Raw genomic sequence first — 27,374 nt, 5'->3', positions numbered from 1 at the left:
AAATAAAACAGCATTTAAAAGATTATTATAACAATATATTTTATATACAAATTAGTATTATAATACAATGTAAATGACGAGGCAGAGCGCGGCGGCGTTCGCGCGTGACGCTCGGCTGCGTTTGAGTGCCTCTAGTTCACTCACGTCGGGCGTTTCATCGAAGTCTCCCACCTCGTTGTACTGCATTTCCTCGAATTTACCGGACAGCGCTGTAATAGAACACTCACTGAGAACGCTGAGCAATCCCCCGGGCTATCCGGTGATATTTTCCGAAATATCAGGTTACACGCTGCCATTAACGGCCTTTCAGTTTCACTTCTAAACTGTTTTTACAATATCTTCGTCTCCCTTTCGAACATTAAAAGGTTTTTAAAGTACGCCTACTTAAAATAATTCCACCCCTTTCCTTGGAAGTAAACGTTATCTCAATTTATATTTTATACTGCCTATTAATTCTGTTTGGTACTTATCTATCTGCGTCACAGGTAATCATAGAATTTGTGCGATAATTTTGCTCAGTATTCTTTAATGTGACATAAATCGTGTTAACGAAATATCAAAATATATATCATCAAAACTAGTGTCTATAAAGGACCTCTCAATTACTGTTATCAAATTAATTACTGATAACTGAAAACCTGGTAGATATGTTTTAATTTTCGGTATTTGCGTCTTGTTATGATATATCCAGCTTTATTATTGCCGTTTAACTGTGAAGTCGCTACAGTTGAATGACGAGACGAGCGTGGCTTGTCTGAAGATAAGCGATGCGACCGCCGATAAACAGTAGCAACACCATACAAAACTCTAAATTACAAAGTTATAGGTAGCACTCCACTGCACTCGTCACCCCAGCATAAGGATTAAAGTTAAACTATTTTTCAGATTTTATTGCGGTTTTAATATTTTAGTTTTCTCCTGACGTTTCGAAGACTTTGCATCCTTCGTAGTCACAGGGGGCATTAATACCCACCGGAATTAAAACCGCGATAAAATCCGAAAAATAGTTTAATTTTAATGTCTAACATTCGCTTAAACTTAAAAAATCAATAGCATAAGGATATTGTCTTAGAGTGCCTAGGAATTATGTTGGTTACGATGTCCTCCAAACCAGAACACAACAGTACATGAGCAGTGCTGCTTGGCCATTAAAATAGATATAAACTTGCAAAAAAGAAGATTATGTTTAAAAGTCGTTGCAACTTATATTCTACCAATAACATTAAATAGTTAAATGCGCTATGCAGCGGAATATCTATCTCAATTTTATTAATTTACCAGTGGACGCGTAAAAACTTTCAATGAATAATTATAATAAACACCTCACCTACCCTACTCTATACTACACAATCAAATAAGATAATGACATAACCTGTATAATATGCAAAATAATACTCACAATACAGTTTTATAGTACCATCCGTATCTCCGAGAGAGTTTTTTGATATGCAACTATAAGTGCCGAAAGTTGTTCTACCAACTTTCTTGATAGTCAGCCTCATGTCCACTTCATAACTTCTTTCTATGGCCGCTATCTCGAACCTTTTGTCCGCTAAAAAATATAAGTTCAATATAAATTCATTTTTTTCGAATGTTTTTGTCGAATACGTTAACATTTTGCCTAATTAAAGATCTTGAATTATTCCAACTGTTTAAATGTTTAAACAAGTTTTTTATACGATGCTATTGTTTTATTCGTGTCAATATTAAACTATATGTCGCAGGAAATGATTGATGCTAATATGTCAGTATAAATTATAATAAATTACTTTCTTAACCATATAATATAAATACTGAATTTTAATAACTCAATATCTGAAGTGATGCAATATTACGAAATATTATTTTTAATTATATCTAAATATAGTACCAGTTCAATGCTATTCTTTAAGTAAAAGAGAGATTATTATTCTTAGTAAGTAAATCTCTTCCTCCATAAAATTATTTTCTTGGTACTTCTTTTTTTATTATTTTAAAACATAACACATATTCTATAAATTTTAGATAGAAATAACTCACTCACATTGTGATATGATTTGATCATTTATCGTCCAATAATTAATAGACTTTGGAAAAGCTTCCGAATGACAGTCTAAGTGTACAGTATCGCCTTCTTTAGCTCCGACCAATTGATTTTGTATAGTCATTATTGGCGGGACTGGAACAAAGAAATTATTAATTTGAATACTTACAGAACAAAATCCAATGAAAGTCAGCGTGGGCGATCAATCATTAGAGAATTATCAAAAGGGGTGAGATAACTGACATTTACATCAGTACATATAAAATAATATTGAAGTAATGAATTCAAAACATTAATTCTAATATTGGATAAGATCTATAAGGCTGTGAACATCAAATTAAATTGTATTGTCTATAAATTTTGCCAGCGCAACAGGGATAATAGTTGTTAGCTAGATAAGAAAGCTAGTAAGTATTAATTAAGCTAAATCTATCTGCAGTCAAAATATTCAGACTATCGTCGATTGTAGTTGTTACGATAGCGATGGAATGTCCTCCATCAACAATTCGACAAAGGTATGCAATATCAACGTTTAATTTTAACGCTAGTCATCTAGTAGAAGTACAAATGCTAATATTTCGGTATTACGTAGTTTTGCTTTGTAGAACGGTCTGAGATTGAATTAATACGTTTTAATTTATATTCGCAGTGATCTCATATAATAGGAAATATTTTTTAAGCTGGCAATAGATCAAGTTTACTTGATATTGAGTCATGTACTATAAACATCAACCTTTAGGAAGAACCATGCGCGTTCAAATTATGGACTGCGCTGCCGGCCATAAAAAATAATGACTTTCTCCATTAGTGTTGATAGTGTGAAACTTGTCCTTACAGTATTGTTTGTATTTCACTTAGCCATGTGTCGAAGAATCAATTCGGGGTATTTTGTAGATGGTTTGATTGACTTATTGACTTGTTTATTCATTCCGATGTCTCGTTGTGTACATTGTGCTAATCCTATATAATATTATTATATAATAATATTATTATGTCATACAGCAAGGCTATTTTCTATGACCAGAACGTAAAGAGCATTTTAAATGAAAAATTATTCCGAATAACGTCATGATTAAACAAGTCAAGAGTAAGATGTAAACTGCCCAAGATCTTGGTCCAAGAGAAGAATAATATCACTAAAGTCTAAACACATAAGTAACATACATCACTCAAACAATTTATAAGATAAACTTACAATGCACAACAAGCATGACCCGTTTGCTGACGGAGGGCGGCACTCCGTTGCTGGCGATGCAAAGATAAGCACCCATGTGTAGTCTTGACACTTTGACTAGCTGCAGCACCGCGCCGCTCACCGACGTATCTGCAGAAATAATGACTTGTTAAGTGCATCAGTTGCAGTATTAAGATTAATGTGTACTTATTTGCTTCAATTTATGTCGGTTGAAGTAAATATATTTGTGGGGGAAACAAACACATGTACAGCATAGGTAACGAACACTCTGTCTGTTGTTTCAAGTTTGCTTACCCCTACTGCGCCATGGAGGTGGTTAATTAATGACTATCTATTTATTTCCTACCTATATTGAAATAATATAAATAAAGTTCAAACGTTGTAAAACAATAGACTACAACTTTGTCACTAGTTTTGTGTGCGGCGGACGATTTTAAACGAAACAAAATGTTCCAGTTATTCGTACAAAATATAAAGTTCCCGAAACGCTTCCAGTTTACCGGTTCAAAAATATTCAGTCGGATGATGTTTTTGACGGTATAGTTAACGGTATAAATCGCTTCGTTCCTCCATTCTTGTATATTTCTTTCAATTCCAGCACATTCTTTCAACCGTTTTTATGAATTTTTATATTTATGTGCCTCTTTAATCCCAGGCTTCTCTTTTCGGTACACTGATTAGAAAAAGAAGTTCGTAATTTTATATTTTCTTCAAAATATTTCTTGTTGAAGTTACGGAGTTTATTAACGAAAAGGTCTGCATTCGACTAGTAAATTAGATGTTCACAAAGTCGTATGTGCTACTTTTGAATCTAAGTTTTGCCATTTTTTGCTGGAACACATGTGCTGTATATCAACAGACTTTTGACATTATCCTCGAGTACTGCACTCCACCTACTGCGCATTGCTTTTTTGTTCTTATTTAACATGAAAATAGGTTACTTTTGCATATTAAAGCCTTGTTTGAAAAGCTGTTCTACAGGATTATTTTTATGTAAGAAAATGTTAATATTTGAGTACTTAAGTACGTTTACGAACTAATAAATTATAGAGAAATAATTAAGTGTTGACGTCATTGTTTTATTGTTATAGCCACTTACTGTGTATGTCACTAAAGTTAGTTGTAGGTAATAAATCTCCGGCTTCTTTCCTCCAGACTACTGTGGGCGTGGGTACGCCGTGCGCTGCACATCTTAGCGTCACGTTGGCTCCTTCTCTGGCAACTTGATCACTGCTAGTCGGGTAATCTAAGATGTCAGGCGGGACTGTATACAAACATAATTTAGAACACTGGTTATTACTTGTTAAAATAATAATGATATTATTATTTAAATCGAAATATACCTAAATAATGTAAGTCGGTAAATATTACGATTAAGGTGAATGCTAACGTATGCTTTTAGTTGTTCTAGCAACATATTTAAGGAATGTCTTCACAAAGAGGACTTTGGTTATTAATTCCATCGTATTTATTTTCCTAGAAATATTAAATATTAAGCTCTTGAAAATGAGCATCAAGGGGCCACGTGACACTTTTGCCTGTTTACAATCGATTTTACTTTTTTACCAGTCAAACATATTCCAATACCAATATTTTGTGATTGGTGACATAAATATTATAAATTTTTTTCTGAATAAGGTCTATTGCTTTTGAATTCAATACTGCTATGCGGCCATTGTGACAGATTACTATAATGAGGTAAATCACAATTTATTATAGAAAAAAATATAATTAAATGAGCATTGCATCTATAAGTTTTAGGATTTATAACAAATATCGCAAGGGGTAGCTGATTGAAAGGTTTTATGAAATGAAAAAAAAATTACATAATATATTTCAATAAACCGAATATTGAATTGAAAATGTATATACTATACTTTGTATGCATAAAAAATGTATATTAAAAGAGACAGAAAAAAGGCTGCTACAAAAGACCGTATTTAATCACTCTCGTCCATACTGCTCTATTGCTATTTATTAAATTTTATCTACTGCATGTCCATTTTTCACAATAATGTACAGAAATTAACGTCTTTAACGAAGTTCTCAATAAATACGAAACTTGATGAGCAAACAAATGTCAAAATGGGGCCAATTCATAGCGTGCCGGTACAGTAACACTACTGAATGTCTATTTACTGCCGAATGACCAGACGAGTATGCTATTTGCCAGGTGGTAAGCGTCACGATTGGCAATAAAAATAGTAACAACGACTAGCAATTTGAACTTAGAAGTACTCGTAGTTACCTTCATAAAACTTATAATATCCACCGACTACAATACCCATATGTAGGTATACCAGTTTGGATTGGAGATTAGTGGTAGAAATAAAGCTTTGGTATCTACTTAGACAGAATGAGACTAGTAAGATTGGTTACATAACAACAGATTTTTACGATTGCCACCTGTCTACTGACGTTTATTGCATTGGCATCTTTAATCCCACGCAAGACACTTCAAAGAGGGAAAATCGCAATGATTGATTAACAAATTTTATGTGGATCATGGTTTACAGCATACATTGTAAGGTCAATAGGTCACTGAGCGGGTTATGTGCCTACATTATCCGCATAATGTTAGGCTCTATGTTTCTGCCACCCACATATTATGTTGTTTCGAGTCAACATTGCAAGAAACGTGGGAGGACTTACGACCGCTATACTTTTTAACTAGAAATCTGTAACTTTAAAAACAACAATTTCAATATAACCGAAGTTTTATTAAAATCGTTTTAATTATAAAGCACACGAGTCTCGATACAAGCAATTGAATAAATAAAATATGTCTTTAAATAATAAATAACTATAACTCTTAAATACATTTAATTACAAATGCGACGATTAAATATTGACGTTTTACAGAAATATTTTTCATTTCGCTTCATTTCTATTATTCCGTCGATACAATCAACTTAAGCGTTAATTAATTTCGTAGTACGTGAATAATAATGAAACCAATTAAGTTATTGGTAAAGATTAATGCCCGATAAAGTCTGTAAGACGATTATATTCATAATATCGGTACCAGAGCAAAAGTTAGTACAGATAATCGTTATGCCTATTAGCATTCATATGAGAGATGGGTATATTAAACGGAGATCTTTGTTCTACCGATTATGGTCTATCTTGTAACCACTGGGATTACACACAAATTGTTACCAATAAACACCTATAACATAATTTCGAATTCTCGGTAAACATGAATTGATTACGAACATTACAGACATGTGTATACAAGTTAGTAACGGATTACGCTTCACTCAACTAGCCCACAGGAAAGCTAACAGATCAGAATTAACATACCTACTACGTCTAGGTAGGCGGTTTGGCTCTTCATGGGGTCGGTGTTGAGCTGGCACATGTACCAGCCACGGTCTGATTGGCGGACATCGTGGATGTGGAGGAACCAAACGCGGCGGTCACTGTGGTTCACTGCGATGCGATGGTTCTTGGTGATGACGTGCGTCGCTATCGTCAGGATCGTCTGCGTGTCCACGCGTAGCCACGCCACCTGGACACAGTACGCGGCACCGCGCAGACGTCGTTAACTCGTTGTCAAAAATACTATTAAACGACAGTTGTTTAAATTTATGGAGCTGTCAGTTTCTTAGTAGTGCTTCTCGGTAACAATGATGCCAGCGTCTGTTCGGTGCCTTAATACCACTATCAAACTCAAAATAAATTATAAAGAAATAAATTAAGCAATTATAACAAAATTTAACCTAAATATTAGCGAATGGTATTTAAAAATTTAAATGCATATTTTTATGGTTCTGTGCTCAAAAGGAATCCTTATAGGATCACTTTGTTATCCGCTAGACCGTCTGTCTGTCAAGACCCCTTTTCTTAGGATGCGGAGAGGTGTCAAGTTGAAATTTATATCAAATACTCGAATCTCTTTCGGTTGCGAGAAAATCAAAGTTTAAAGTCAACATCATGAAAATTTGGCAAGAAGCAATTTGTTACAGAAAAAATTTAAAAATCGTAAATATGTTCTTCAATAACAAAATAAAAACAAACTTACTATTACAAACATATTATTTGCGGTTGGTGCAATAACCGTGTCTAGGAATCAAACGGCAAAATTTGTCAAGTTTGAACTTATATACTTCAAGTTTGTACGAAACGTTTAGTGCGCGAGTCCAACTCGCAGTTGTCCGTTTTTTTTTCGTTAAATATTAAAAAATATTTATTTAAAGACAAGATAAAAATAAATAAGGTTTTAAATTTAATTCTCAGTAGCTGACCTTTGTTCACCAACAACTTTAAGTGTAGAGAAAGCTTTGTCTAGCTAAGGCTGAGATTTTAAGAACAAAATTCTAGTTAACTCAGCCAAGTCATAAATAGTTACACAATACGCGTTTCTTTTTAGAAGAAAGACAAGATTTTTAAAAACATTATTTTAGTAATACGAAAAGTCGTTTTTCATTCTTTTTATGGCTTGGCTTAGATTAAATCGAAATTGGCTTTGTAATATATTTTTATTTTAAAAAAATACAAATAGCCTAATAATTTACAATTATCTCGCAGAGTTTAAAAATCTTAAACATCGACGATAAAAACCTACAATGGTCTTCATTCCGTCTCACAAACCGATCTGTATTCTGCCCGACAATCGGTTTCCTATTGGCCTAATAAAGCTCCTACAGCTCAACAACTACCAGAAAGGAATGTTTCAAATACCCGAAATGCGGATAAAATCGAGCTCTCAATACAAAGACCTGAAATAGTACCGGCATAGCTTTCAAGTCTTCAGTATTTACTTTAACATACAATACTGCCAACTAGTGCACTGTATTCCAATTAGGATTGAGCTGTGGCTCAAATATTGGGCTGTCGTTTGTCGTATGTATTGTGCATATAAAAGATTGTTACAGAAGGCAATTTGTGTGCAAAATGTTAAAGGAAATTCAATGTTGTTATATTTAATTGCTTGTTCCTTTTAAATACAATGTTATAATATTGTGAGTTTATGTAAATTTATGTATAATAATTGCTGTAATAAGCACTTGTATTTGCATGCGAAAATATTACCCCCTTTATTCATAGACGTTATTTATCTAAGGACGGAGCATTGCTGTGATAACAAGTCTGTTTCTCAGTGCTGACGACACTGCAGCCTTCGCAGTGCATAGACATAAGGCCGTTGTGATTGGCTAATATTGAGATACAACTTGAATCTAGTTGGCTGTCAGATAAACAAAGCTGAGAAACAGACTTGTTATCACAGCAAAGCTCCGTCCTTAGATAAATAACGTCTCTGAATAAGGGGGTTAGTATTTACCAAGTTATCATTTTCTTGATGTAGCTATAGAGTGAATTTTTTAAACAGTTAGAAAATGTGTTATGTTTTAAAAGTAGATACTCACCCTGTAAGAGCCCAGGTCATTTACGACGCAAGTGAATACCGCTTCTCGCCCCAGTGACACCGTCAAGTTGTTTAAACTATCTTCGAAGCGTGGCACTTCTAGTAAAAATGAAATAAAATTATTAGCCTTTAAAATATGAAAGTCGTAAAGTTTGGGTTAAGTCAGTTTTAGGTTTACGTAAAACTTACATCTTGAGAAAAGCTTATCGGTACTTAAAACTTGGGTCGTGTTTGAAAAAATTTGAGTTTTCAATGTCGTTATGTGTTTAATATTATATACATATAAATACGAGTAGATATAAATAGATATGTTACGTGGACATAAAAATTAAATATGGATTTAATTGCGTTACAATAGAGTAAATTGTAGCAAATTATAAATGATAATATTCATATTGAAATATCATTTTAATTAAGTAATATGTTAAATCATTTTATGACTACGATTCTTGCTACATTTATTACGAAGTGATATTAATAAAAATACAAAGAATGATATGAAAACTTCTACGATACGTGGAAATAATGTGTTATGAAACCATTCACAACTGTATTACGAATATGGCAATTGTTCGAATGATAAATTTTCGGAAACTTTGAACAGTTGTATGAGGTATTGTTACGCGCCGGTAGCCTAGTCGATGACATTGGGCATTTCTAGAAATATTTGGCCTAGTAGGCAACTTGGCTGAAGAGAAGCGATGTCACGCAAGTACTATTTATCTTTGATCAAATAATTATACTCTGACGGTGTTGCTAATTATTACTAACATATTGACTTAATATGGAAAAAAAGAAGAATCATCAAAATCGTTTCACCCAGTCAAAAGTTCCAAAGTATGAAACATAAAAAAATACGGTAGAATTGAGACCCCCCTTTTTTGAACTGTGTTAAAAGGGGACGTTTTACTGTTTCACCGTATGTCTACAAATATTTATCTATATCTATCTTCTAAGAAATTATAATATATTTACATAGTTCTGGATTATTTCATTCAACAACCGTTATAAATGAAGAATATAGACCACTTATACAGAGATAGAAATTATTTTTAAAAATAAATAAGCCGTGTTAAATATTTAACGATACGTTGAAAATAGCCGTGCTAATTAAATTAACTTGACTATTGAATAACTAACAATTAATTGTGCAAGAACTTTATAGTCTTTGTATGGTATCATACACAACGTAGCCTCGCAACCATTAAACGTTGTCAATCGCTATTTTCGTGTCAACCACCGAGAATAAAAGAATCAAAAAGTTTTCTGTAAGTATATCAATCAATCATTTCATTTCATTCTGAGATTGCCTCATTTTTACCATCAATGCGAAGATATCGATTGCGATCATTTTTTTAATATTGGCAGATATTCATGCTTGTGTACGTATCTGCTTAGATTAGAAAAAAATTCAGACAAAATTATTAAGTAAAAAAAAAAATTAATTAATTATTTTCCCATGCGTTTTAAATTATAAAAAAGTATTTAAGAGTTTTTTATCGTGGTGTGTGGCAGAAGCAATAGAAAAAACAATACGCTATATTAGTCAATAATACCTATATAAATAATTAATAAATTTATCTATTATTTTTATAAAGGTGTTATGTTATTGGTCAAAATCTAAGTCTAAGTAAATGAAGTTGGACGGAAAAGTTCATACAATAAGGTCGAAATTGGCAAAATTTGTCCTATTTACATTCCCCGACACGGACGAGTCAGGATAATACGAGTAATTATTCCTGCCTAAATGATACCTCTTTAAAAAATGTACCGCAACTATCTACGGCCATTATAATAAAAAAACACCGCAGACCCTCATATTTTTATTTGAATTTCTAAAACTTTTATAAAAAAATACGCACGTAGAACGTACACGGGCATCGTGCGAGATATAAGTACATAATAAATTATTTGTACGTCGTGAATAAATAAAATAAACAGCCATAAAGGTTTGCTGTCGTTTGTAATAAAATGAATACGATAACAGAATCAACCGGTCGGTTTGTTTACTAATTACCCACCACGGCAATATTTACAATGAATAACGTATTTTATCATCAAAGCAATGATTTTGCTTTCATCAGCTATTAATAATGATTGTAAATCGAGGTACTGTGACCGTACATAGCCGGGTTCCTAATAAAGCCCAGTTTTAAAAATCCTAGTCGTACTTTACCAAACCATTTTAATCTATGTGGGTTTATGCGTCGGCGACCACAATCGGAATTGCATCTGCCAATGGTTCCAAAAGAATTACCATTTTAAAAAGAGCCGACTTTTTTCTGTAATGCTTCGTGACAATGGCCAAGTTATTATTTCCATAAAGTAAACTTTAAAATAAAGATAATTGAAAGAACATGAACATTGCATTGTTGCTATTGCAAAAACACACTTCATTTGCTCGACATTGATAATAATTATAGGTGATTTTATTGTTTTTTGCTAGGTGTTATATTTATCAAAGATTTTTACTGAATTCAGTTGAAGTGTTCCATTTACGGCCCGCCACAAATTTCCCAAACAAGCAAAACATTATTGACGGAATATTCATCCGCTTTATTGTAAATTTGTCGCCAAATATTATGCTAGATAAACATATCCGACATCTTTTGATTCAGTAACTTATTTTTGTTTCCATACTATTTCAATTTTTGGATACTTTTATTATAGCCCAAGTTTTTAATTCTTTTTTTCTATATTGATTTTTAAGAAATAAAACTATCTTTCAATATATTCTTATAACATAAGAAGTAAGCAATACTTAAATATGGATAACATAGATACTTACGTTAATATAATATTACGGGCCATGTTCAGTACCCATGTTCCTAAGATGGCCCATTATACCTATATAATTGTGAAATACGTTTTTTTTAGTATTGCAACGCAAAAAGAATACCTATTTTTATTAGTTCTTTTGTTTTTAAATATGTTGCAATATAATTCTTTATATTCGTTTATAAAATATTTTTTAAATAAACTAGGCCGTCAATGGTTCCGTTACCTTATACATTTTGTTATCGAATTATAGAAAGTGACGATAAACAAACATTATTAACATGTATTTCACATCAGCATAAGTCAATTTCAAATACACATTTCCGATGTGTCGTAATTTGCGGTGTCGTATTCCGAAAGCCTGCAGTTGGGACAATATTCGTTTGGACTCAGTCTCGTACGATGTATTTCAGACTATAGGAATGTGGATCGAGTTAACTACTTTTTGTCCGTCACAGCAATGCGATTAACGAGAGTTTGACACATTTCGTCGGTATTCGTTGCTTTTACTAAATAGAACTAACACAACCTCCAAAAAAGAATAGTACAACGAACGAGATAATTTTGTATTTAGCAATAGTAAGTGGAGTAGACTAAATACTTTATTAAAATAAACCAAAGCTTTTAGCTTTGGGCTGTCTCTTTGCAATGAATAGAGTTCGTTAGACTACTTTCACAGGTTTATTTTTACGTAGACGATTCAGGAAGTGTTTCCTTTTAGTCTTACTGGCTTGTCGATAAATGAAACTAATCCGAACGGCTACGTACTCGATGTATAAAACAAATATTTACTTTATGATTGTGTATCTCACAAAGGAATTGAATTGTATATTAGCTATAAGTCATCAATCAATTGAAAATCAAAAAAGATTTCTACGTTATTAGTAACATCTGCTTTGAGCAAGGGTTCTATTTAAATCATTATAATAACTTTTCCGACACTGTTATTGATTCAATTATTTTTAAAGAGTCATGGTACCTATTAAGTATATATAGGTATTCTTATAGAGCAGAAGAGTATCGAAAAAATGAGTCAAGAGCCAAAAATCTCTTATTAATCTTCAATATTAATCAACTATTCCTAACTGATTCTTACCAATATCATAAATGCGAGTTTGTAAAAATGTTGGGATGTTTATTTGGATTTGATAGAATTTTGGTACACGTATATACCATATCCTGGATTAACACATAGGACACTTTTATTCGGGTAATTTGCTCCTATGGGAACTAATGTATTTTAACTGATTTTTTTAAATAGATGTCACTGGCGTTCTCTTCCTGGCGTTAAGAAATGCTACAGTGTTTTGGATAATTTTGTAGCGGGACATGTTTTAGAATTCGACGCGGGCGAAATCGCGAGTAATATCTAGTTGAATATAAAAGTAGGTCATAGTGTCACAACTAGTTAAGCCAGATCTTCTTTGCACGTCCATATTATTTTAGTATCAATTAGAGCCTATAGATGACCAGATGTAGTCCTTTATTAGCATATATTAACGTTTACAGGCCAGGAGAAAAGACTATGTGCTACTAGGTTTTGCTTACGGCTCCGATCGCGTTAAGGCCTTTTCTCAGAAAAAAACATTCTGAGAAAAGGATACAGTATCCTCTTCAAGGATAAAGAGTTTTCTATATATTAATCCATCTACCTGTGGCCCGAATTCCATCCAAATCTGTGCAAATCTTAAGCTTCTTAAAAAATTATCCAAATATTTTCACGACAATTTTATATTATTAGTAACATTTTATATTATTAAATTAATAACTATTATAAGTTTAAATATTATATAGTGTAACTAATTGCAAGCTCTAGTATGTCATAAAATAGATATAGTCCATTGAGAAGTTACATTTGGGGTTGCGTTTTTTAGAGGACGCAATTTTATTTTTTTGAAGTGTAGGGGGGTCAGTGTAAAGCTAAAACCAAGTTTGTGGGGTCGCCACCCATGTCCCACGGCCGCCATCTTGAAAATAGGGGTTAATAAATTTTGTCGTAGAACTATAAATAAAAAAATTATAAGCGAAAATGTTAAGAAATTAAATGTTAAGCAATGTCCATTGCAACGTCATCAGAACGTGTGTTTATAAGGTTCATAATACTTTTTTTGTACTCTCATTACGTACAACACAAACCCGGGGTTGTCGGCTTGTACGCGAATTACTTGGATCCTGAATCGCTTTGGCACAGATGAAGCAATTGTTCACAAAATCAAAGTCTGGATCTGGAGCTTCTGAAACTGACGATAAACTACTGGAGCTGCTGCTTCGACGACGAACAACAAAAAATGTTTATAATTTTTTTTGTCACATAAATAGTTTAATAGATACATAGTAAAAACCACTTCAACCCCTATTTTCAAGATGGCGGCCGTGGGACAAGGGTGGCGACCCCACAAACTTGGTTTTAGCTTTACACTGACCCCCTCTACACTTCAAAAAAATAAAATTGCGTCCTCTAAAAAACGCAAGGTAAGGCCTAAAAAATGTAACATTTCAATGGACTAATAATAATCTAAAACACTGAACGTTGTATATTTACGTATTAAAAAAAAAATGAAATTTGGAATTTAAATCTTTTTACGTTTTGACATGATACTCATTATAATGTTCCAATTTTAAATTTATTATCATTTTGCCCAACTTAACTAAGGTTATATGTCATTAATTATAATCGTCTTAAATAAGATGAAGTATATTTATGGTTGGAGATCAAAAGCTAAGCTAAATTTGTTTAGCTTAGCTCGCATAGGTGAGACAATTATAATTTACATATATAACTGCACACAAGTTTATAAAAATAGTTTAGCTATGCGAACTAAGCTTAAAGTGTTAAGCTTAGTTTTGGTCTGCAACCCGCATTTGTCATAACTTATAACTTATTGGAATAATTTGAAAACGGCATTAGCAGAATATGTTAAACTCTGATATATGATAATGTTTGATATGAATTTAAAGCAGTATTTAGGTAATAAATAGCACCTTAAGCATTTAATTAATTACTTGGTGCTAATATTAATCTGAGTGTATTGACATCAGTCATTATATTATTTTAATAATAGTACCTTTGATGTATTTCTACGTATTTAAATTTGACAACATTTAGATAAAATCTGATGATTTACTTGTAAGTTATCTTAAATACAAATCAGCCGTTAAATTCTATTTGAAGTTATTTAATACAACAAGATTCTCGAATATTTATTTGAGGTATACTCAAATGAATATTCGAGAATCTTGTAGTGGTTAGTGGGTGTACATATTAATAGGCAAATTTACAAATAATTACCACAGAGTACTTAAGGCTATTGGCATTTTCCACTGAACAAATTGACATTCAATATCTAGAAGGTACTCAGCGAATGAGATAAGGACCATGCACATGACGTGTTTTTTTATATTGGCACGGCAGTGACCCCACTGTTCCCGATGGTAAGTGGGGTGGTGTCCAATAGAATGTCGAGTGACGAGAGATGATTACCTCTCAGTAGACGACACAGTTATGCCGGCCTGTTGGAATCGAATATACATAGGCTGATCCCAGAAAGCGACACACTTACGTGCACCAATACGGCGGGTTTTAACACCTTGTGTATGGTGGTCACTATCCAGGCAAATATAAAATATATCTTACCACCAGCCAACGGTATTGACTAAAATATGCTAAACGTTTTCAATAATTTTATTATCACCCACCTAATATGATACCAGAATATAATTTTGTTATATTATTTCATCAAAAATAACTCAATTGAATAATCTTAGTGTATTTAATCTGCTCTATTTTAAAAAGCACACCTACTTCGCCCAGTAGGTTTAAAAAATCAAGGATCTGAATTTAGCAGCTATATATGTTGGAATCTTATTACAACACAGTGATGTCTAAGGAGAGCTGTGCAGTGTCGTAAGTTTATTAGCGTTGTTTTATATCCCCTCTAATGTATCAGTATATATATGTTATTGTTGCCGGCGCGGCGCGTTCGCTCACGTACAGTCCTAAGCATTTATTGTGCCTAGAGCAAATTTGCTTGCGGGTCGCAATATCCAAGTGAACGGCCCCCGGGGTGCGATCTTGTTTTATTTGCACGCTAGAGACGATAATGAACATTTTTTCTCTGTATCTATTCTGAGCATTCAGTATACTAAAGGTGTAATAAAGGATAATATTTTGGCGGCCCTCCTATACTTCTTGGCACTGAAATTTTACTGTTGAATCATACAATCAAAAGCTACATATGAACGAAACGATGGAGTGATAAACCAAATTTACTACCATTCGCGCAAGGTTCAAATTATATTGGCAAGAAAGTACAGATTAGACAAAATAAACAATAGATATATCGATCGCGTATAAAATGTTTAGGAAACTTTTACGGCCGTAACATTTTGTGGGCAGTTTCCTACAGTGTTCGCCGTAAATAAAAATATATAAAAATCTTCGTACGTTTGAATAAAACGTATGAATTATACTTTATTTGCAATAAAATTTTAACTCTATCGGATGCAATAATTCCAGCTATGAAAAAAAGTATTTTTGTATATAATTAAATAGAATAAGTAACAGTTAGTTTAATTGGTATTGGTACTCCATAATGTAATTGAATTATATTTCATCAAAAGGCAACGATTACAAAAATAACAACATCAAAGGACATAAAAAATTAAAGCCTTATTTATAGGAAAGGTAAATTCACAGAAGTATGATAAACTAAAATGACTAAACAGTTAAGACACAAGAAAGCTAACTGCTCCTTCAGAAGCTACAAAAGATGATCTTTATCGTTTTATGGACTCAAAGAGCGGGGTGAACCCCGGGGGAGAATTTATGTCGGAATATTACCCCTCCTTAGAGACTCTAAAAGAAACTTTTAAATACTTTATGTCGGTACTTATATATACGACGCTACAGACATTGTACGGTAACGCTATAAGTATTTTATATCGTAAATTGTCATTCATGTTTACCGATGACTGCGGTCGGTACGTTTTATTGTTCATGGCCTGGAAGAATTTTCCATCATGCCATTGTGTTCGGAGTGACAGGAAGGCAAGTCCTCGGTATTGTTTTTTATCGGTCGGCAATTGACTCGCCCGTTCTCCGTGTCTGAATGCTATGTCGAATGTAGTTAATATGTCTATAGTCAATTAACTACAATACGCTTTTAAGTCTGTCCATGGATCGGCTTTCGCAATTTATATTATGCAGAATTTATTTTTGGAGCCGGGGATTTCGTTTATGTTCCATGCATTGGATTGTGTTACATAAAAAAATATGTAAGATTATATTACGTTACTCTATAACTATTGGTTTATAAAAATGAAGTTGTAATTCATTCAACTATAGATATAGAATGTCAGTATTACTAAAACTAGACGCAGTGTTGATAGAAACATGTTAAATAAAAAGTAATTGTTGCCAGCACCAGTTTACCGTAGATGAAGATATCAACCTAAATTAGTTTGGAACTTGGCGAGTGAGACCGCCTTTTGAAGCGAAAGAATTTTCCATTTCGTCGAATGCTGAATCAACATCGCACTGGTATCACAGCGAAAACGTAGCTAGTGGCTTCAGACTTCATTACCACTTTCTTCTATTTGTAATAAAGTTAGTTTTAATTTCATAAAAGCGGACAAGGAAGTTTTAAGTAAGAAAACGCTCATTTTATTACGTATTGTGTGGTCAGGAAGCTGGCTCCACTCGATTCTACGAAGTACTGCTTGAAACATTAATACAATAATAGACACAAAGGATAGACTGGGGATGCAATGTGCATATTACTACCTTATTGTGAACATTTTTATAATAAACGCTATATAAACTTACTCGTTCTTAAATAAAAAAAAAATAGTTATCAATGTTTCTAAATCCAATAACTAGCAATCAAGAATACCAAACATTTGGCAAAACGATTTTTTCTAAAAGAAAGCTTTATGTCAGCAAAACGGCTCGCTGCAAAATATTGTATGCCGTAAAATGTGTGTCAGTTACAAAATAGCAAATAACTTTTAATAAGTAGAATGCGACGGCCAATCAATTCAGTCGGACAAAACTGCATTTTATCCTGAAACAATGAATATCATTGTTTATTTGCAACAAAATGACGGATCGAATTTAATTTTAGCAGTATGCAGATAGACTGATACTAGTTGGGGATAGATCGTAATAATATTCGATACCTAAATAGTTTGACCGAAATAGCGGCGGTTTGTTCACCACTTAGCTCTGTCTGGTTTCACTATGTAAAACCAGACGTTGCTCGCTGCTTCGTCTGCATAGCCTTTGCCGCTACAAACGTCCCTAAAGCACATTACGACACCAGCGCCATCTAATTAAATAATCCATTACTTGCCATGGAAGCAAATTATCGGGATAAAAGTATCTTTAGTGTTAATCCACGACATGTTCTACCCAAGTTCAAAATTTTATCCAAATCCGTTTAGTTGTTTTTGCGTTTACTTCAACAAATATCCAAACATTTTCACAGAGTTTCGTGTTTATATTAGTAAGAAGGCTTAAAATTAATTTTACCCGCTGTGTAACTTCGTATCTATAATCTGTCTAGATTATAAATATATTTCTAGGCTTATTAAATTTTTCAAATGAAAAGTGAACAGGTTTGAGTAAAATTAGTTTCATAACAATCGTCTTTATATTTACTACGATAGGTACGCATTTCGCAGTTAATCGACTTTGTGTCTAACAAATTCTGCAACGGTGGTTCTTACCCAGAAAACCTTTTATGCAAATCTTTACGGATTAAAAGACAAAAGAAAAATTTAAGGATAAATTAATGATTCAAATTGCAATTACAGCTTACGTTTCTTCCGTTCCATGCAAATTTTGATCGTCGAGGTCGTCTGTACATCATCAATTAATACTAAATCTTTTTTTACAACTTTGTTAAGTCCGACATGATTACTATAAAAAAGATGGATTAAACATAACATGTTTTTATTGAGTCAAAAGTATATTATAGCGTGAGTTTGAGAAATCGTTATTAAAATGCGTTTATACGTTGAAATGGTCCTATATGTTAATTGCTGCAATAAAAACTATTTTACCATAATTTTAATGCATTTGAATGTAATTTATGCTAAAATTAATATAAACGTGCAATTTCTTGAAATTATAATCAACATTACGCCTAGATATGAATTGTAACAGCATGAGTTCTGAGTTATGTTATTATGCATCTAGATTATACGCCACCGTCGAGGTTTCTTGATCAATCGCTTTGATGAAGGAACTGTATAGCATTATTAAAATAATTTTGCCGTTTCTAAATCACATGGTAATATTGCGAATATTAACATTTTAATTGCACACAAATTTAACAATTTGCTTGTTTTAATTATGAATGAAAATCTACACAGTCTGTCTAATTTGGTTTGTAGGTTTTCTTATAACATTTTGCACGATTATTTAAATTAGAAGAATTCTACTTATTAATACCAATGAAATATATTACTTATTTTTAACTCTCACGTCACGCGCTTCACACCACAGAATAATAATAAAACCGAAATACGGAACTGAACTGGGTCGATGTGATGTATTATCAATAAATCATGATAATACCGCGTAAAAGTTCACTTAAGCTCGGTATTGAGGGATGCAATGTATTGGTGGCGTGACTTTGTTGTAAATAACATCGACAGGCAATATTTTCTCTTTACAACGAGTCTCGCTACAAGACAACGCTTTCAGGCAATGACTTGTGCCGGAGGGGGTGATATAAATATTTGCGTATCGTATCGCCGCCTGCCGCCTGCCGGCTGGCGTGCCGGCGGTCGTCGCTCGTCGCTGCGCCGACCCCGCGCCCGCACCATCAAACGTGGCGCGTCACGCGACCCCAGACCTCAATCTAAAAACTTTATTCCACTTTAAATTATCCTACGCAAATCGATATTTTTATTGATATTACCCACTCATTTGCTCTAGGCTATACTCGGCTGTTGACAATATCGAATTAGTTCCAATTTTAAAGCTTACGCTGGGATTTATTTCATTAATGGCGGTTTCGCTGGTGACAACGTTTATTTACGCATTATTTGGTTGAAATAAAACAAGTTTGGAAGGACGGTGCAAATATTATCACAATATAATTAGCTAAGTAACGGCAGGGAAAACTTCTGAAGATAAGAAGTGTTGCAAAGGAGATTATTTAAAATATTGAGTGAGTAACAAATTTTCGAACGATCGGCGTGATTCGATAACTTTTCGCCGAAGTTAGTTGTAAGTTTGTATAAAGTTTGCAGCCGTGTTTGTGGACCTTATCGCCCGTGGAAGTACACGCCGAGATAAATGAAGTTTAGTTGCTCTTAATTTAATGGCTGGCCGGAAGTTTCCGGCGGCGTGACCGGATGGGAGGGACGGCCCGTTCCCACCAATTATGGGTTAATTATTTAGATATTGATAAATATCCACGAGGCTGGATTATCAATGGGCCGACAAACAATATTGAGCTTCAGATGTATTTAGGTATACGGTATTACAATGTGATCGGTTTGGGATATTAGTTGAAGATTAATCTTACCTCTTATCTTATCTTTTTTGTTATTACACTTTATATATAAAAAATAAAAGACATTTTCTACCAGTCAACAAAAATTAAATAGCCAGTCAACGGTCAGTAAAGATAGTAAAGAGACTAAAGAAGGTAGGAGTACACAACAAGAGTAATATTATAATAAGCATTGCGCTTATATGTAAATAAAAATATAACAAGAACTATATAAGATTCTCCTTAAAATTTTGATCGCATTTGTTCGATAAATAAACTATCAGGCTAAATCGTGACACTTGATCATAGAGTAAAGGCTCAATCCTCTCTGTAGGATAGCAGAGATTCGTGCCCAGCACTGTATCAGTAATATAATATTATACCAGCTGTGCCCGCGACATTGTAAGCATGGATAACTTTTGAAACATCCGATTTTAATGAAACAAAGCCTATATTTTTCCAATTATACCCTAAGTAACGGTGAAAACTGCATTAAAATCCGTTTAGTAGTTTGAAGTTTCGGAGATGTGCGCTAACAAACAAACAGACAGAAAAACATCTAGAATCACTTATTCGTGTTTTTTTTTTATTAATTTTCCTTCAGTGTACAGACATATCAGATTCTGTTGTTTTATTATGTATATGTACAGTCTTATATAGGAAGATTTAAAGAGTAAGGACCCGTTTTAGGTGAATTTTATTCGACAGATACCGCAATAAACAGCTAATGTACCAGTAGATAGATAGGTACATTAAAATGTAGACATTTTATTACAATTTACTAGCATAGATTAGAGAGTGATTTTTGTATTTGGTCGGCTTATATACATAATTGTGATGAGTAGCATTTACTCAGAAATTGGCAAATATGCTAAAGTCCCGTTATAAAATGAACTTTGAAGACTTATTTGACAATTATTATAATAAATGTATTTGATTTCATGTACCGTTACTCCAGAGCATGAAGTTATGGAGTTGACACAGTCGGTAGGAGGAAATAGACGGATTTAAATGTTTTTGGGCCCCGAAAAGACGCAGATTTATAGAGGTACAAAATGTACCACAATCAGTACAAAACCCCTTAATTAGTTTAACAACAATAAATTAGACACGGTGTCCTATTTAATCCTTTTATTTTTTGCTAACGGATTTTTTTCTGGTGCCTTTCAAACGTAATTCTAAACGTCGAGCAATTAATCTATTTTAACATATTTTTAAAGGCCTCGACGGAATTTAGTGTTCTGTTTCTGACTTTTAACAATTTTATGTTACAAAGAAAATTTATTGTGCTCTATTTTTTATTTTGGAATCAATAGTCTGTATGAGCCGTTATGGTCGGATAAAATATGACTATAGTAAATTTCTGTCAAACTACCTAACTTTTTGGTTATTTATACATATAGTTTCATCATTTAATTTACTAAGTTCGTTTTTATTGTTCAAGTTATTTAATTATACAATTGAAATTAAGTCTGATAGTACACAGGGCAGTGATCCAATCTTGTATTTGTGAATAGGCTGTATAGGTAGCGGCCTATGGGCAGCAGCCTCTTAGGGGCGGCAGATTTCAGGGGACGATCACTCGATTTAATTAATCATTCGTTTATTTAACTTTAGTGCCTTCCATAATACCAGCAAATGGACAATTATGATTATATTTAGAAACCTACATACATACATAAAGCTACCTACATGGGCCGGCAGAAATAAAGTGGCCTACACTCGTAAAAAATATAAATCCGGCACTGCAGTGATTAATACCAATCTTGAACACCAATATTGCCAGATGAAGCGAGGCTGATTAATAACTTTTAAGGAGAATAATGGAAAATAAGGGGTTCTTGGTAATCTCGCTGGTCAGCAAAGTTTCCATTTTGCGTCTGTGAAAAAAAGTTTCCATTTTTATTGCAGTGATTTATCAGACGAAGATGCCGATCGCCTGGTAAGCGACACGACCACCGACAAACAGTTGCAACACCATAAATAATTTTGGATTACAAAGTACTGCGTGGTATTCCAATAAATCTCACAATGCCTAGTAATGGCATAATTGGCTACAGTGTCCTTCCGACCGGAATTCAACAGTGCACACCCACACAAGCAGCAGTCTGCTTGGCGGTAGAAATAGACATTGCGGTGTTACCATATGGTCCCTTGCAAACGAGTGACCAACCACCAGTAAGTAAAAATTTATAGTATAATAATGCCTTAATTTCATAAAATTTTATCTTCGTAATAAATTTTCCACATTTCGAAATAATATTTCCGGACGTTTATTATACGAATTGAAAATTGTGATAAATATCGTAGAGTAATTGCTAATTACAGTCACTTGAGAATTTATCATAAGACATTTAATTCCAATTAGTTAAGTGTTCGATCTTTAGCAAAATGATATTTTATCGAAAAAATACAGGCACATTATTTCATTATGTATAATTGGGGACGAAAGAATGAAATAATGCAAGACACCTTCGTTAAACATAAAACTTAATAGTAAAAATGTCTATATTCTATTTGTTATTAAAAGCGATTCTATTATGGCGTGTGAGTATAATATTTCAACGTAATAGGAGTCAACACGCAAGCCGTGTGTAAAGTCAAATATCGCCACTTTAGCGCGTAACTTATTTTGACTTTTAGTTCACTTTTCACCAGACAATAAAATCAGGGACCATTTGGATGATACGGGTTAGACGCTTGTGTTTATCAAAGTTTTTACCATTTATATACTTGATTTAATATAAAGACTGATGCGTGCGTTTAAATAGCATTTTATATTATAAGTCATAAGTCATACAGGTCATTTATTTTTATTTGACTATGGTTTGTTTAATGTCAAAGTTTTCGAGCAATAATACGTTTCCGAAGGTCAAAGTCTTAAACCTTCAGAGTTAAGGACTTGATTCATTAATTAGTGATATTTAAGGCCTATTAATGGCTAGGCTTTTAAACATAGTCTATCAGTATTTTTACATTGTCTCTATCCCATTTTAATATGGGATTAACACAATGCATTTTTAAGCATGTTGTTAATTCATATGGCATATTTTTTACGACCGGCGGCCTGTGTAACGTCAAAACTTTATAAAACATGGTATTCCAATCCAATCAATTTAAGCACGAGCCGCTAACTCGATCACCAAAGTGATAATCGCTAGAAAGGTCGGTCAGGTTAGTCAGGTCGGCAGTGGCGAAGGATAATTTTTTCAAAAGGTAGAAGTAAAGTAGCCAGTAGGTACGTAGCGACAAAAATTGCCTTAGTTAACATATCGAGGCCAATTTAACAGAAAACAAAAACTAAGACAATCGTAAATAAACCTAAAAGGGAAGCCGGTAAGAATCGGGTTGCATGGACGCTTTGCCACTGCAGGTCAGTGTTGCAATGGTTAATTAACGCCACACGTAAAAAAAATACAGATTTCTTGTGGAATTCTGCAATTTTTTATTTTAGTTTACTCTTCAATTAGCTGATATTATGGTATAATTGTGGCATTGACCTCGAAGCTTTGATTTTTTTCTCGCTTGTATGGCATAGGTACATATATTTAATTTACTTTATTTTTATTTAATATTTCGTACACATTCTCTTTTTGATATTGCATATTATATTCATTTTAACCCTTACCTAAGTAAAATTATAACAGTTTAGAGAAGCGGCTAAAGTAAATAATAGTAAACATGAATTTATGTAAATGCAGAATTAAGGGTTGAGACCTTTAATAAGACTGCATTTACATCAGAATGAAACGTTGCTTTCTATTGTCCAGTGGCTTTATGTAATTTAGTGTACATTTTTCTTTGCAATTATGATGTATTCTTGGTTTATTTTTATCATAATCTTGTTCAATTTACATAATCATTTATCAAGGAAAATTATAGCCTATTTTAAGTTTGTTATGAACTAGTGAAGGGTACCATTTACTATGTTTATCTATACATATATAGGTCTTTATTAAAATAACAGAACCCAAAACATATTTTTTTAGAATTTTCATTTATCTGTATAAATGTTTGAATACGCATCACGCAAAAACTACTGCATTAAATTGTATGCAGTTTTCACCAATATATTGCCAGAAGTCTAACTAACTTAAAATATGGGTTTTATTTTATCTCGGGAAAACACTTTCACGCGGATTGAGCTGCGATCTAAAGCTAGTTAGTTAAATACAAATATAATTTATTATCTTGCTTTACACATTATTTACATTCCATAAACTTTCTTCTTTACTGTCAGTTATGAAATAAGCTTTCAGTAGAGAAGAATAAGTCATTAGTGTTGCTCTTTACAAAACTTTCTATTATGAAGTATTAAATGTTTATATACTATTAATTACTATAAATATTAAACGTTTGGAAAAGATGATAAATAGAGATCTAATTCAAATGTTATGCAATTAAAATTTTAATATCGGTTATGTAAAGCGGTGTTATATGTAAATTTGTAATGAACTAATTTTGATTTCTATCATAAAAATTTTATTCTAAATACTTTTCAATAAATAAGTAGTGTAAGGACCTGTTTCACAAGTTTTAAATAATTTCATTTAATCATTATCATATTAAACAGCCAATGTAGGTAGTAGGTACTCATTTTATGATCATTTATATGGGAGCACATCATTCTATTCTTCCAAATAAATGGTGAGTATGACTTTTGTATTTTGTCAGCTTATTCATTTATTGCTTACTAGCTGACCCGGCAGACTTCATACTACCTCATGGATAAATAAAAGACCTAATCTTTTGTATAAAATGATTTTAAAACAAACAAATCGAATCCGTATTTAATAAAAAAGCATGTATTGAATAAATAATAATAAATATAGCCTATCTCCTACATTGTCACTCACTAAAGAGCACATTACTTGGAATGTCACTATCACAAAGGATCACCAAAGTAAAGAAAGTTCTCGCGCACGTAACCACAAAGATAGATATAATATCGTAATAATACTTTTCCGTGCTCTGAAATGCGACAGGATGGATTGACATATTAGTTGGTTGTCAAATCTAATGTCAAATATTATGATTGCGTTCAGAAATTTAACTTAAGATTTATAATTTAATTTGTGACAAAACTTAAGATTTATCTTTCGATTTCTATATAGTCTTATTAAAAAATAATCGGACAGATTAACAACTGAAGTTAGCTAAAATTGAGTTTCTCGAAGCCGACCACTATTTATGTACTATGTATTTTGAGACTATGCAATTTTGTCGCGTTCGCGATTCACTTTCACTTTTGTTGAGTTTCAGAACGCGATATTAGATCCTCCAACGCGCACGCGAATTTGAACTTTATGCAGCGGTAATAAATTACAAATTGACTCTACGTATTAGTTAGAAAACGTTTGTATGGGAAATAGAAAAATGCTGTTTTGAGGATTTTCCCGGCAATTATTCGAATTTTTCTCACCTTTTAAATCTTCCTAGACCTCCACGAATAATTCAAGACCAAGATAAGATAAATCCGTTCAGCCGTTCTCGAGTTTTAGCGAGACTAACGAACAGCAATTGATTTTTATATATATAGATTAATTTGCTTAGGGTTTGTGTCGGTCTTTAATTCGGAACAATTTGTCAACTTGTATAGATTATGTTTGGTAACATTATAATGAAGACCCATGCTGTTATGATTTATTTTATTTTGTTAGTTTTTAAGTCGAGTTTCGGGAATTCAAGTAAACGAATTAAAAATAAGCATTAGGCACAAAGAATAAATCAGTTAATGCATAACTCAACACCTCAATGAAGGACCAGGCGTACTATACAGGACTTGAATAAACCAGAATCAGGTAATTGCATAAAGGTAGTCTAGGAAAAGTAGGGTACCTGCGCCCCTGTATATTTTATATTTAAATTATTTGGGATTGAGATTAGATATTTAGACTTATTCTTTTATCCTGAAAGGGTTGAGGCGTGTTGTGAGTACACTTATTATTTCCGAACTGCTTGTCCATCTATTTACAGTTGCAAAAGGTAAAAAAAAACGATTATATTAATTGTGAGTACACTTATTATTTCCGAATTGCTTGTCCATCTATTTACAGTTGCAAAAGGTAAAAAACGATTGTATTAATTGTGAGTACACTTATTATTTCCGAACTGCTTGTCCATCTATTTACAGTTGCAAAAGGTAAAAAAAAAACGATTATATTAATTGTGAGTACACTTATTATTTCCGAATTGCTTGTCCATCTATTTACAGTTGCAAAAGGTAAAAAAAAACGATTGTATTAATTGTGAGTACACTTATTATTTCCGAACTGCTTGTCCATCTATTTACAGTTGCAAAAGGTAAAAAAAAAACGATTATATTAATTGTGAGTACACTTATTATTTCCGAACTGCTTGTCCATCTATTTACAGTTGCAAAAGGTAAAAAAAACGATTATATTGTATTTAATACCTGATTGACTGTTTTACGTCGGTAAGCTGATAAGAAATATATTATCGACCCTTCGGCGTTTTCGTGATATTATATCAATGGACGAGCTACTGTATCTGATATAGTCTTAAAAGCGAGTTTTAAAGTGTGTTTCGATTGAAAAAATTACAAAAATTAGTCAAGCATCAAATATAGGCTTCCACCACTTGTACAGTTCGCTACGACTAGACCTACAAGTTATAAATTATAAAAATATGACGGAAAATTCTTATCTACGTTCTATTTTTATATTTGGTGAAAGGTTGTAAATTAAAACGTAATTCATTAAATGTAAAGTGAAAAAGTGTGTACGTTATAAATTTCTTATAACAATGAACAATAAATGTATTTCCCGAACGGCAGTAAAACTTTCGTGCTTTCATGTCAACTTTGCCAACTAAGACCATTAGCGGGGCTATCATGGTCGCATTTTTATAAAGCCATTATCATAACAAACTTAAATTGTTATCTGTTTATCGAGGTTTAATTATTAGTTCATAATTGCGGTATGATTAAATTACTGGTTTACACAAGATAGAAAGGAAAGTTTTTGTACAAAATTGAACAAGTCTAGAAGCCATAAACAATTACATACTTGGTATATTTTTAGTTATTTATTTGTACGAAACTACTGAACCTTGTTTTAGTCACGAAAACGTTTTATCGTGAGTATTCTCGATTACAATTAACAACTTACCTACAACACCCCCGGTTCACTGTTACTATTACATGTCAAAGGGACTTTATGCTAAAAGCACAAATTGTTTTCACGATACAAGACCATTATGAGAAATGTTATTCATTAAAATTGACGGTAATTTGAACAATGATCGTAATTGTTTTGCGCGAAGTGAAATTTTCTTTTTATTGTTGCCTTTACTAGGTTTCCGTTAACTTTGTTTTATTTTTATAATTGTTAAGAATGGCTTCATTAGTTTTAATACTGCAAGGCAAGTTCTGAATCCATGATGAATAAAACGTGAAGAAAACTTACCGACAGTATCCTTAAAACAAATCACAACATGGAAGACGAGTCCGAATTGTATATAGAACAAAAGTTTTCCTAACAACAT

The 27,374-nt window shown here is 32.8% G+C and overlaps 1 protein-coding gene across 1 annotated transcript; it reads right to left on the bottom strand.

The window, feature by feature from the left end:
• Positions 1-26: 26 nt before the first annotated feature.
• On the bottom strand, positions 27-27,374 carry LOC115444360 (lachesin). Its single transcript, XM_030170117.2, has 8 exons — positions 27,296-27,374; positions 8,588-8,685; positions 6,522-6,729; positions 4,318-4,482; positions 3,219-3,347; positions 2,024-2,158; positions 1,400-1,552; positions 27-209 (listed from the first exon to the last, which is right to left on the bottom strand). Exons 1-8 carry the CDS (start codon positions 27,372-27,374, stop codon positions 58-60), a joined length of 1,119 nt encoding a protein of 372 aa, XP_030025977.2. The 3' UTR covers positions 27-57.

The sequence above is a fragment of the Manduca sexta genome, chromosome 21 (assembly GCF_014839805.1).
Source record: "Manduca sexta isolate Smith_Timp_Sample1 chromosome 21, JHU_Msex_v1.0, whole genome shotgun sequence".
Taxonomy (NCBI): domain Eukaryota; kingdom Metazoa; phylum Arthropoda; class Insecta; order Lepidoptera; family Sphingidae; genus Manduca; species Manduca sexta.
Note: the sequence above shows the minus strand (reverse complement) of the source record. Positions and strands in the feature narration are given on the sequence as shown.

Coding starts and splice junctions, on each gene's coding strand:
- LOC115444360 (XM_030170117.2), bottom strand. CDS start 27,374: ATGTTGTTAGGAAAACTTTTGTTCTATATACAATTCGGACTCGTCTTC. Junction 4,483..6,521: donor CGCCTACCTAGACGTAGTAG/GTATGTTAATTC, acceptor GTTTGTATACAG/TCCCGCCTGACATCTTAGAT. Junction 1,553..2,023: donor TGATCAAATCATATCACAAT/GTGAGTGAGTTA, acceptor TATATTTTTTAG/CGGACAAAAGGTTCGAGATA.